Here is a 13,213-nt window from a genome sequence, read left to right as displayed (position 1 = left end):
TGAGGAGGCAGAGTCAAAATAGCGAGTTCGAGGCCAGCCCCAGCAATTTAGTGAGACCCTGTCTCACTGAATAAATAAAAAGGGCAGCACGTTTGTAATCCCAGTACCTGGGAGGCTGAGAAAGAAGGAACGAGGGTTCAAGACCAGCCTCAGCTACTTAATGAGGCGCTCGCAATTTAGTGAGACCATGTTTAAAAATTAAGAATAAACTGGGTGTGGTGGTGCATGTTTATAATCCCAGTACTTGGGAGCCTGAGACAGGAGGATGCAGGTTCGCGGACAGCTTCAGTTACTTAGCGAGGCCCTCCTCAATTTAGTGAGACCCTGTTTCAAAATAAAGAATAAAAAATAGTGCTGGGGGTGTAGCTTAGAGGTAGAATGCCCCTGGGCTCAATCCTTGGCACAAAAAAAAAGAAAGAAAGAAAGAAAAGAAAGAAAGAAAGAAAAGAAGAGAAAAGAAAGAAAGAAAGAAAGAAAGAAAGAAAGAATAAAAAATAGAAGCCAAGCGTGTTGGTACACACTTAACCCCAGCTTTTGGGAGGCTGAGACAGGAGGATCTCAGTTTGTAGACAGCCTCAGCTACTTAGTGAGGCCCTTTGCAACTATTGAGACCCTGCTTCAAAATAAAGAATAAAATATAGGGCTGGGTATGTAGCTGTCCCTGAGTTCCGTCCCCAGTACTGGAAAAAAAAAATAATAAAAAAAAATAGAAGCCAGGCGTGGTGGCGCATGCTTGTAATCCCCCGGCTTGGGAGGCTGAGACAGGAAAATTGCGCAGGTTTGAAGCCAGCCTCAGCTGGCTTAAGAGACCCCGTTTCCAAATAAAATATAAAATAGGTCTGGGAGTATAGGAGCCCCTGGGTTCCATCCCCAGTACCACCAAAAAAAAAAAAAAAAAAAATCGGACTGGGTATATAGCTCAGAGGTAGACTGCCCCTGGGTTCCATCCCCAGTACCAAATAAATAAATAAATAAATAAATAAATAAATAAATAAATAAGGCTGGAGATGTAGCTTGGAGATAGAATACCTCTAGGTTAAATCCTTAGCTCTGCAAAATTAATTAATTAATTAATTAATTAAAATTAAAAAGCACTGTTGTAAACCAGGTGTGGTGGCGAATGCTTGTAATCCCAGTACTTGGGAGGCTGAGACAGGAGGACCGTGCAGATTCCAAGCCAGTCTCAGCTACTTAGTGAGGCTCTCGGCAACTTAGTGAGACCCTGTTTCCAAATAAAATGTAAAAAATGGGCATGGGAGTGTAATCCAGAGGTAGAAAGCACCTGGGGTCTATTCTCACTCTCTCTCTCTCTTTTTTTTTTTTTTTTTTGGTGGTACTGGGGGTGGAACCCAGGGGCTTTCTACCTCCGGGCTATACTCCCAGACCTATTTTTTAAAATATTTTTTTGGAAACAGGGTCTCACTAAGTTGCTGAGAGCCTAAGTAGCTGAGGCTGGCTTCGAACCTGTGCAATCCTCCTGTCTCAGCCTCCCAAGCATGGGGATTACAAGCGTGCGCCACCACGCCGGGCATTATTCATTCATTCATTCTCTCTCTCTCTCTCTCTCTCTCTCTCTCTCTCTCTCACACACACACACACACACACACACACACACACACACACACACACAGGGCTACTGTAGCTGCTTAGTAGTAGAGCACCACTGGCTTCAGTCCCCAGTACTTGGGGGTGGGGGAGTTTCTTATAAGTGAAATATGTAAAGGAGACTGCATGCAGGTCTCTTTAAGGAACACCCATCTGCCATTCCAATTCGGAACCCCTGGAGGTCTTTGCTTTGTTGGAAGGGAGGCACTGAGGAGGGCAGGGACTGGGATAGGTCCTAGTGAGAAGTCCTGCTTCTTCACAGCCCTCTTTCTTCCCCTGCCTACATTTTAGAAACCCAAAGATTAGGTTCCCAGCTCCAAAGAGCATGTCAGGTACGTTTCATGTTGTGCCACAGAGACAAGCACTGAGTCCAAATGTGAATAGCTCCAGGCAGGAGGAGAGAGGAGCAGGTGTCCTGGAATTCTAGCAGGTGGACAGTGGATGTCTAGGGTCACTGGGAGGTCCAGTGTTTGGGGCCCGGAACCTTTGAGTTCTGATGCCTGGGTACAGAAGAGACTCGTATTTGGGCAGATAAAACTGGACTTGTGGGACCTTGATAGTGAGGGAAGCTAGAAATACTGACCACTGGGGCTCCACCCCAGTAGAAGATGCTGGGATCTGGGCAGCTTGGGTCCAAGAGAAAGAATCTAGATGTAGGATAAGGTATTGGAGGGCAGCCTCCGTTGGGATGCTGGGTCCTGACTCTGCCTCTTTGCTTCTCAGAGAATGTCTCAGGAGAATGACACATGGAAGAAAGAGTAAGTGGGGACACTGAATGGGCAGTGGTGGGCTGGAAGCTGGAGCTGGACCGAGCAAAGCTTTCCATCACCCCACACTCTCAGCCTCGGCCTCCTATTTCCAGGCTCAGCACCATCAGGCTTGCGGGAAGTGCCCAGACACCTGACCCATGGGTCGTACAGGGAGGGGGCTACTGGTGAAGACTCCTGGGTCTGAAAGAAGGGGCCCGGGGCTCATTCCCCCTGAGCCCTGAGACACCAAGGGCCTGAGGTCTCTACTCCTAGATTTTAGACAGTCCAGATTTGGAAGGAAGAGCTTCAGAACTTGTGAAGCAGGCTCAGGTTCTGCACCTTTTGTGACCTCACATGTGCTCAGAACCCAAGTTGGGCAGGAGACAGGAGGAGAGGGAGGGCTTCTGGACAAGGGAGGCGCCCTGCTGGCTGTTACCAGGGGCCTGTGTTTCTCTCAGGATCTTGGGCGAGGAGCTCGTCGCCATAAGGCTGCAGAAGCTGGAGCAGCAGGTACCAAGGCCCAGGAATCTAGCCACCCCTACTCTTCCATTTTCTAAACGCTCCCCGAAGCCGCCGTCCTCAAAACCTGCTGGCTCCCAGCCATTGTTGGTTGTCTCTGGATCCCAAGTTCTCCAATTGGGAAATGAGAAACTGGGAATTGGGGATTGTGTGTGTGTGTGTGTGTGTGTGTGGTTAATTGGGGTTGGACCTAGGGATGTTCTACCTTTAAGCTAAATTCCTAGACCAATTTATTTTTATTTCTCTGTGTGTGTGTGTGTGTGTGTGTGTGTGTGTGTGTGTGTGTGTTGGGGGAGGGGCTACTGGGGTTTATAGCCAGGGAAGTCTACCTTTGAACTACACTCCCAGCCCTTTTTTATTTTTTGTTTTGAAACAGGGTGTCACTAGGTTGATGAGAGCCTCACTACTTGATGAGGCTGTCCTCCAACCTTCGATCCCCCTGTCTCAGCCTCCCGAGTATTGGGATTACGGGTGACACCCGGCTTATTTTTTTTTTTTTTTTTGAAACTGAGTCTCACTAAATCTATGAAAGCCTCACTAAATTGCTGAGGCTGGCCTCAAACCTGCGATTCTCTTGTCTCGGGCTCCCAAATACTGGGATTAAAGGCGTGGGCTACCACGTTTAGCTAGGTTTGAAGATTATAAGTAAATCCTGTTGAAGATACTCCAAAATTTCTAAGAAACAAAGGTTCTGGAGAGCAGGATGCTCGCAGGTCTTGGGGGGGGGGAGGTGCTGGGATTGGGGATCCGAGGGAGGACGGGGGTTCCTAGCCTCTACTACTGGTCCCACCTCACCCCTAACTTCCTCGCGGGCCCCTCCTCCTGCTCCTGCAGCGGCAGCTATTTGAGAAAAAGCAAAGAAGGAAGCGCCTAGAGCCTCTCATGGTTCAGGCCAATCCTGACGTTTCCATGCGACACCGGCGACCGGGGAGGCGAGAAGCCTGCTTCAACAGCGGTGAGCTCTGGGGATGGAGGGAGATTTATATAGGGGAGGTTGGGGGCGGGGCATACTGGAATCAGAGGCGGGGCCTGGCAAACACTCCACCCCCCCACCCCCACCCAGCGCGTAGACCAATAAAGATAGAAAGCCGTGCCAATGGGGGCGGGGCTTGGCGCCACCGGAGGCGGGGCCCGGGGAAATGGGGGTTGGGCTTAGCAGAGCGCGGGGGCGGAGCCTGGGAGGAAGGGGAAGGCCCGGAGGGCGGCGAGGCAGAGACCCGGGAGGACCTCAGGTAGAGCCGGGATCTGGGCTTGAGTAATTTAGAGACGAAATCTTGAAGAGACTCTTGTTTAGACATGGAGCGCGCAACAATTTAGTGGCATAGGCGTGCGGGTTTGAGCCTGGTGATGGGGTCTGAATTCTGGGGGGTCAGTGTGGGTGGCCAGAGCCAGGGGCCGAGGTCTGCGAACGCAATGCGAAGGAAGATCTTCAACCGAGGACCAGAATTTGCAGATCGTTGCAGTGGGCTTCACCACACTGTCGTCTCCCAGGCCTTGGGAACCCTTTCCTGCAGGAGAACGTGCCAGAGGCACATCTGCGCTCAGGTGCCCACCGTGCCCTGGACACCCAGACCTGTGGTCGAGATGGCGGCGGCGAGCGTGGCCCCTTGGCGTCGCCATCAGAAGCAGGTAACCTTGAATCTTTAGGGCACCTGTACTACAGAACTCTGCTCCGGGTCCAACCCGGTAGATGGAAACCCCAATCCTTGCTCTCCCAAGGAACCAGGGATTAAAGTTCCCACACCTTCCTCCCTCGCACTGAGGCGTTCAGGTCCTGATCTTCCTCCTCCTCCTCCTCCATCACCCAAGAACGCGAGTCTCCAGCCCTTCCTTTCCCGGTGTGTACCTGTGAATCCTGCTTCTCAGGACCCATTGCTCCCTCTCCTGTTTCCCAGACAGTTCGGATCCAGAGTTGGAGGAAGTCTCCGTAGAGGAGGTTCCCATCTCCCTCCCGCCTTGTAAGGATCTTCCAGGGATTAGTCGCAGAGGTTGGCCAGCCCGCCAACGACCTGGCAATTTCAGGAACCTGCTGATGAGATCTGGCCCCCTGAATGACGAGGCAAATCATTACTCTTTACTTGGTAAGGACTTTATTGAGATATAATTCATATCCTATACAATGCACCTATGTGGTTACAGTCCCATGGTTTTTAATTTATTCAGAGTTGTGCGACCATCAGCACATTCGATTTTAGAATACATTCATCATCCCCTGGGGGCAGTGACACATACCTGTAATCCCAGTACTTGAGAGGCTAAAACAGGAGGATTATAGATCATCCTGCTTCAGCAACTTAATGAGACCCTCATTAATTTAGTGAGACATTGTTTCAGAATAACAAATAAATCAGGCATGTTGGCAGAGGCCTGTAATCCCAGTACTTGGGAGGCTAAAACAGGAGGATCATTAGTTCAAGGATAACCTCAGAAATGTAGGGAGACACTCAGTAACCTAATGAAACCCCATTTCAAAACAAAAAAATAAGAGCCGGGCGTGATGGCGCACCCTTGTAATCCCCGCGCTTGGGAGGCTGAGACAGGAGAATCGCACAGGTTTGATGCCAGCCTCAGCTATTTAGTGAGGCTCTCAGAAACCTAGTGAGACCCTGTTTCCAAATAAAATATAAAAAAGGTCTGGGAGTATAGCCCGGAGGTAGAAAGCCTCTAGGTTCCACCCCCAATACCACCAAAAAAAAAAAAAGAAAAGACAGGCATACAGGCATGGTAGTATACACTTGTAATCCCAGTACTTGTGAGGATGAGACAGGAGGATTGCAGGTTCGTGGCCAGCCTCAGCTACTCCATAACTTAGACCCTATTTCAAAATAAAGATTAAACCGAGCCAGGCATGGTGGTGCATGCTTGTAATCTCAACATTTGGGAGGTTGAGACAGGAGGATTGTGGTTCACAGACAGCCTCAGCTACTTAGTGAGGCCCTGTGCAACTCAGTGAGACCCTGTTTCAAAATAAAGAATAAAAAAATAGGGCTGGAGGTATAGCTCAGTGGTAGAATGCCCCTGCATTCCATCCCCAGTACTACAAAAAAAAAAAAAAAAAAAAAAGTAAAGAAAGAGAGAGAATAAACCACGCATGGTGGTGCATGCTTGTAATCCCAGCATTCAGGGGATTGAGACAGGAAGTATGTGGTTCGTGGACAGCCTCAGCTACTTAGTGAGACCCTGTTTCAAAATAAAGCATAAAAAGCCGGGTGTGGTGGCGCATGCTTGTAATCCCCGCGGAGACAGGAGGATCGAGCAGGTTGGAAGCCAGCCACGCTGGCTTAAGAGACCCTGTTTCCAAAATATAAAAAAGTATAAAATAGGTCTGGGAGTATAGCCCAGAGGTAGAAGGGCTTCCAGAAACCCCAGTACCACCACTAAAAATAAAATAAAATAAAATAAAATAAAGCATAAAACAGGGCAGAGGGTATAGTTCAGAGGTCAAATGTCTCTAGTTTCCATCCCCGGACTGGCAAAAAAAAAAAAAAAAAAAAAAAAAGAATAAAAAATAGGTCTGGAAGTGTAGTTTGGAGGTAGAATGCCCCGCCCGGGTTCAAGAGAGAGAGAGAGAGAGAGAGAGAGAGAGAGAGAGAGAAGAAAGAGATAAATGAACTCTAATTCACTAAGTCCTCCCTGTCTTGGAATCAGGGCAGGCAGCCCCCCTCAGTCCTTGTAGACCCCACATGCATAGGATGTGGCTGCCAGGGGGAAGAGTAACGAGTAGGCCCTGAGTGAGAACCCAGACCTTCTGACTTTACCTAGCTAGCACTGATGACCTTGTCCCAAATTCCTGGGACCTGAGTGTCCTGAGTTCAATCCCTGTCTTCTTCTGCCCCTCAGAGGCCAGCCCAGAGCTCGTGAGTGAGTATCAGGATTTTGGAGGTGAAAATGAGGCACCCAGTCTTGGACCTAACGTTGGAATGGATGGTGACTGGGGACATGGAGATTTGGCAGCCTGCAAGGTGGGAGGAGGAACAGTCGCCCAGGACACGGAAGAGGAGGGCCAGCCTCAGACCACCGGGGAGGATAGGATAGAATTATGCGTTCAATCAGAGGCCCTCCCCCCACTCCTTTATTTCTTTCTCTGCCCTCATGGGCAGAACTAGCAACAAACCTGTTGTGGTCCAGCTAGCAGAGGCTCTGTGTGTTCTAGAGTACTCAAATGAGGTATTTGACTCAATGTAGATATTACCATTCAAACACAGCCCATGAAGCCAGGTGCAGTGGCACACGCTTGTACTCCCAGTGACTACAGAAGCTCAGGCAGAAAGACTGCAAGTTTGAGGCCAGCCAATCAACTTAGCGATGTGGTAAAATACCACATCTCTCTCTCACACACACACACACACACACACACACACACACACACACACACACACTGCAGGCATGGTGGCGCACACTTGTAATCCCAGCATTTGGGAAGCTGAAACAGGAGGATCCGGGTTCGTGGCCAGCCTCAGTTACTTAGTGAGGCCCTTTGGAACTCAGTGAGACCCTGTTTCCAAATAAAGAATAAAAAATAGGGCTGGAGGTGTAGCTCGGAAGTAGAATGCCCCTGGGTTCCATCCCCAGTACCGCAAAAAAATGAAAAAAAAAATTGCTTCCCATGGAAAGGGCGGTACGATGATAGGGAAGGGCCAGTGGACATTACTTTTAGGCTGGTGAGAATTTAATGGACACTCTCAGTTGGGTAGGTCTGGGCGGTATAAAGCATCATCTAGACCAACACCAGCGTTAGCTAAGTGGGCAGTGCTCTCAAAGGGATTCTCCAATCAGTAGGCGGTATGGGCGTGGTTTCATGGAAAAGCTGGCCAGTCAACATCAGGATATGGTTGGGTAGGCTGACACACTTGATCAATAAGCATAAACCGTGGACGGGAGGGGGGCGTAACCTTGATTTGTATAGCCAATCAGTAGTTGGAAAGCTGGGCCCAAATGAACCTCACTTTTGAATTTGGCACGTGAACTAGAATGAAGTCCTGGAAGAGGAGAAAGAGGAGTTGGAGTCTGCAGGGATGAAATCCCCAATGAAGGTCGACGAGGAGGTATCGGAGGTCAATGAGGAGGTGTCAGAGGTCGACGAGGAGGTGTCGGAGGCCCAGAAAGTCAGCTCCGGCAGCTGCAAAGTGCAAAGTAGGGGCGGCCTGCCACCCCGCGCGCCATGCCCTGGGCTGAACGAAGACATGGAATCCTATGTCCTGCGGCCAGTGCCGCAGGGCTACATGGTACAGTGCCGCATCAGCCGGGACAAGCGCTTGTTCCCTTTCTACTACCTTTACCTGGAGGCGGCTGAAGGCCGGAAGGTGCGATCCAGCCCCTTGGAGCTTACGGGAGCCCCCGAGCATGGCGATTAGCCCCACCTTCGTGGGACAAGTTCCTACCCTTTCTGAACAAGGTCAAGATTTTCACAAATCCAGACCTTGCTCATCCTAGAGCTAGGGTTTGTCAACGCCCACTATGCCCTGCCCTTCCTAAGAACAGAATCCTCTCCTGCGGTGCCCAGTGGCAAAGGCCCTGTCATCCAGAGTTGGGCTTGCCTTTTTCAAAGTCTGGCTATGCCCTGATACCCCATCACCCCTTTTGAGATGGATTGGACCCTCAGAGATTCTCCTTGGCCGTCAGGCTCCAACCAATCTTGGGATAAACCTCTTCCCTCCTAGATTTTCCACAGCCAGCCACACCCTTCTCAGTCTGGCCAATCTCCTCCCAGTATGGCCTCTTCTCCTCTGGGTATTCTATTTCTCCCAGAAAGAGGGTTTTGTTTTTATTTTCCTATTCAGAGCCATACCGGTTTTTCCGGAATGAAACATCTACCAAGTCCTGCTTGCAGTGAGGCTCTTTCCCATTTTCCAAAGGCAGGCCCTGCACAAGCTCAGACTTCTCCCACATCCACTGATGAAGGAAGAGGGGGCAGTCTTCAGAGGTTAAGCTCCCATTCAGGACCCAGCTGAGGGTTCCCTTCAGTAAGAACGTCTCCTGGCAAGCTCGGGACACTTACTGCACCCTCTCCTCTGTCATGAGACAGGGTATATCTTTGTCTTTGGGTTCCCATCTCTAGCCAGATACCAGAAACCCATTCTGATGAGCTGTTGGTATTTTTTTTTTTTTTTTTTTTTTTGGTGGTACTGGGGTTCCTGGAAGCCCTTCTACCTCCGGGCTACGCTCCCAGACCTATTTTTTTTTATATACTTTTTTTTTAAATTTGGAAACGGTCTCCTAAGCCAGCGCGCGCGGCTGGCTTCGAACCTGCGCGATCCTCCTGTCTCTGCCTCCCAAGCGCGGGGATTACAAGCGTGCGCCACCATGCCCGGCTGAGCTGTTGGTTTCATCTACAGCATTTCCTCCTGGCTGGGCGGAAGAGAAAGAAGAGTAAAACCTCTAATTATCTCATCTCTCTGGATCCCATGGACCTGTCTCGGGATGGGAACAACTTTGTGGGCAAAGTCAGGTGCGTGGCGAGAAACCGGTGGTTGGGCTGGGTGTGGTGTTGCACGCTTGTCATCCCAGTGCGTGGGAGGCTGAGACAGGAGAATTCGCAGGTTTGTGGCCAGCCTCGGCTACTCAGTGAGACTCTGTTTCAAATCAAAGAATAAAAATTGGGGCTGGTCCTTTTCATCATTTCATCATGTTAGGTTAGTGAGTGGTTGTTTTCTGATGTTTGATAGCATGAATTCCATTGTAATATGCGGGCCTCGGACTCCTATGTGGGTGTGCGGTGTCAGGATAAGTGGCTATTGTAGTTACATCTGCCTTTGGTCCTGTCGGCTCCAAGTGGGACTGTCTATGTCACCTTGCCGAGGAAATCCTTATTGGAACCTTGCATAACTTGGGCTAGAGCTTGACTTTAACCTCACAACCAAATCTATTAAATTTCTCTGCAGAAGTGGTGAGATAAGTTTCTAAGAAGTGTAACTATGTAAGAGAAATCGGGCAAGCTTTGAAATAAAACGTGTGGCTGTCCCCTCTAAGGGGGAAAAAAAAAATGGGGGCTGGGGAGGTAGCTCTGAGGTAGAATGCCCCTGGGTTTAATACCCAGTACTGGGGAAAAAAAAAAAAAAAGGCAGGGGTATAGCTCAGATATAGAGTGCTGCTGGGTTCAGTCCCTAGTACAGAACACACACACACACACACACACACACACCAACAAAACAAAAAAAAAACACAAAAAGACATGATTTCTTGAGAAACAAGGCCGAGACCCCTAGATCCTTGTGGGAAAGTAGAACAGGGTTGTGTGAGTTCTCTCATGTGTTAGAAGGAAGAGGGTTCCCAAAGGGTCAAAGTAGAAGGCTAAAACATATCTTAGTTACTTGGGACAGGAGGATCACAGACTGGGAACCAGTCTCAGCAATTTAGTGAGGCCATCAGCAACTTAGGAAGACCCCATTTCCAAGTAAAAAATTTAAAAATAGGGCTGGGAGCTGGGTGTGGTGACACATTTGTAATCCTAGTACTTGGGAGGCTGAGACAGGAGGATCGCAGGTTTGAGGACAGCCTCAGCATGTAGTGAGACTCTCATCAACCTAGGGTGACCCTGTTTCCAAATAAGAAATGAAATCAGAGCTGGGTGTGGTGGCGCACACTTGTAATACCAGTATTTGGAAGGCTGAGACAGGAAAATCATAGGTTCATGGCAACCTCAGCTACTTAGTGAAGCTGTCCACAACTTAGTGAGATCCTGTTTCAAATTAAAGAATAAAAAATAGGAAGCTGTGCATGGAGGCACATGCTTGTAATTGCAGCGCTTGGGAGACTGAGACAGGAGGATCATGCAGGTTCAAAGCCAACCTCAGCTACTTAGGCCTTTTGCAATGTAGTGAGACCTTGTTTCAAAATAAATAATAAGCCGGGCGTGGTGTCACATGCTTGTGGTCCCAGTATTTGGGACCACAAGCTGAGACAGGAGGATCACAATTCTTGGACAGCCTCAGCTACTTAGTGAGGCCCTTTGCAATCAGTGAGACCCTGTTTGAAAATAAAGAATAAAAAATAGAGCTGGAGGTATAGCTCAGAGGTAGAATGTCCCTGGCTTCAATCCCCAATACCACAAAAAAAGAAAAAGAAAAAAAAAAAAAAAGAAGGATGCCGGGCATGGTGGCCCACTCTTGTAATCCCAGCATTTGGGAGGCTTAGTTAGGAGGACTGCGGTTCCCAGACAGCCTCAGATACTACTTAGTGAGGCCCTTTGCAACTCAGTGAGACTGTTTCAAAATAAAGAATAAAAAAATAGAGCTGGGGGTGTAGCTCAGAGGGAGAGTACCCTTGAGATCCATCCCCAGTACTGAAAAAAAAAAAAATTGGGTTGGAGGTAGGGGGTATAGCTAAGAAATATAATGTCCCTGGGTCCAACCTCCAGTACCACAACACAATAAATGAATAGGTAAATAAGTAAATAAATAAATTGCATGGCTCACCAAAGAAAGAGAGGGCCAGGACTATAGAAATAAAAAACCTGATTCCTTACTTAGAGGACTGATTTGGAAATCGCTTAATGTATGGCCTGAATAACAATTAACTTTATTCTATATACTGCCTTCCTGGAGCAGATCCAATGTCTTGGGCACCAAGTTCATCATCTTCAATAATGGGGTGAATCCCCATCGGAAGCATTTGGTCCCAGAGACTGCCCAGATCAGAGAGGAGCTGGGAGCTGTGTGCTATGTAAGGGTCCTTGGGGGAACGGGGGTGGGGGAGGAGGGAGGGAGGGAGGGAGGGAGGGAGGGAGAGAGAGAGAGAGAGAGAGAGAGGAGAGAGAGTAAGGAGAGAGAGGAGAGAGGGGAGAGAGAGAGAGGAGAGAGAGAGAAAAGAAGAAGAAGAAGAAGAAGAAGAAGAAGAAGAAGAAGAAGAAGAAGAAGAAGAAAGAGGAGGAGGAGGAGGAAGAGGAAGGAGAAGAAAGAGAGAGAGAAGAGGAGAGAGAGAGGAGAGAGAGAGAGAGAGAGAGAGAGAGAGAGAGAGAGAGAGAGAGAGAATATAAATTGGGGCAGGACGGGGCTGTGGGGAAGGAAAAAGAGAAAGAGAGCCAGGCTAACTGGAATATAATACTTCCAGGAGACCAATGTCTTGGGATTCCGGGGGCCTCGGAAAATGACTGTGATCATCCCAGGAATCGACAGCCAAAACCAGAGAATCAGCGTCCAGCCACAAAATGTGAGTCCTTAAGGTCGGGAGTCTCTGAGACTGTGGTGGAGGGGCTTGTCCCCCTGGTCCAAGATCCCGAGAGAGGAGGGGCCCGGTGGGTTGTGGGTCACCTAAACCTGGAGGACTTTAACGACTTCTGTCTTAGTAAAAACTGGAGACTCGCCGAGTGTGATGGCGCACGCCTGTAATCCTAGTTAATTGGGAGGCTGAGACAGGAGGATGGCGGGTTCAAGCCAGCTTCATCAACTTAGCGAGCATCTCAGCGATCTAGCGAGCCCTTTTTTCAAAATAAAATCAGCTCAGAGGTAGAATGCCCCTGGGTTCAAACCCCAGTACCAGGAGAGGAAAAAAAAAAAAGGACTAGAGACTCAAAATTTCTGCGTGGGGAGAGAAAACTTGACGGGCAGTGGGCTACTAAGCTACACCCCCTACTTTACCTTCAAGGAACAGGATTCCCTACTGAGTCGTTTTCAAAGCGGGGCCAACCAGGGGCTGGTCCTGCTGCAAAACAAAGCCCCGTTGTGGAGCGATGAGAGCCGCTCCTACGAACTCAATTTCCATGGTAGAGTCACTCGGGCCTCGGTCAAGAACTTCCAGATTGTGCATCCAGAAAACTGTAAGTTCCTGGGAACCGGCTTTTACCTGGGCCAGGGGGCCTGGGGCACGTGAAAACTACTTCTCCCATCGGCAATTGAGCGTTTTCCTAAGCAGGGTAGACGCCCTGCGCATGCAAAGCCTCTTGGGGTTTGTAGTTTAGCCGGCCCTTGCAGGGTTTCCTGTGTTGGTAGTGCCCTGAACTTCTTAGGAGTGCTAAGGCTGACTTCTGGCTTCCTCCTCAGCCGACTACCTGGTGCTCCAGTTTGGCCGCGTGGCCCCAGACATGTTCACCATGGACTTCGGTTTCCCACTGTGTCCGCTCCAAGCCTTCGCAATATGTTTGTCCAGTTTCGATGGGAAGCTGGCGTGTGAGTAACTCAGTAAAAAGCCATCCCCTTATCAGCTTCTGTGCCTGTGCGTTTGGACCAAGGGTCCCACCACGCCACCTTCTGCGCTACCTCAATACCTGCCAACATTACCGGACGCCGGTGTGCCCCGTCCTATACTCTAGGCAGTGGGCTGTCCAGCAGCACCTACTCATGTGGCAGGCACTCAGGCATCATGGGAAGTGAACCCTGAACAACAAAAAAGGCAAAACTCTCAGA

General features: G+C 49.4%; 1 protein-coding gene across 1 annotated transcript; it reads left to right on the top strand.

Moving 5' to 3' along the window:
• Positions 1-2,331: 2,331 nt before the first annotated feature.
• On the top strand, positions 2,332-12,984 carry TULP2 (TUB like protein 2; the record flags this gene model as incomplete). The annotated part of the gene is made up of 11 exons (XM_080703667.1): positions 2,332-2,363; positions 2,813-2,864; positions 3,708-3,828; positions 4,365-4,502; positions 4,769-4,932; positions 7,844-8,176; positions 9,209-9,321; positions 11,420-11,534; positions 11,922-12,020; positions 12,456-12,627; positions 12,851-12,984. The coding sequence occupies 11 exons, from the start codon at positions 2,332-2,334 to the stop codon at positions 12,982-12,984; spliced, it is 1,473 nt and encodes a 490-aa protein (XP_080559793.1).
• Between the last annotated feature and the right edge of the window lie 229 nt (positions 12,985-13,213).

This window comes from Muscardinus avellanarius, assembly GCF_963383645.1.
Source record: "Muscardinus avellanarius genome assembly, chromosome: 10".
NCBI lineage: Eukaryota > Metazoa > Chordata > Mammalia > Rodentia > Gliridae > Muscardinus > Muscardinus avellanarius.
Note: the sequence above shows the minus strand (reverse complement) of the source record. Positions and strands in the feature narration are given on the sequence as shown.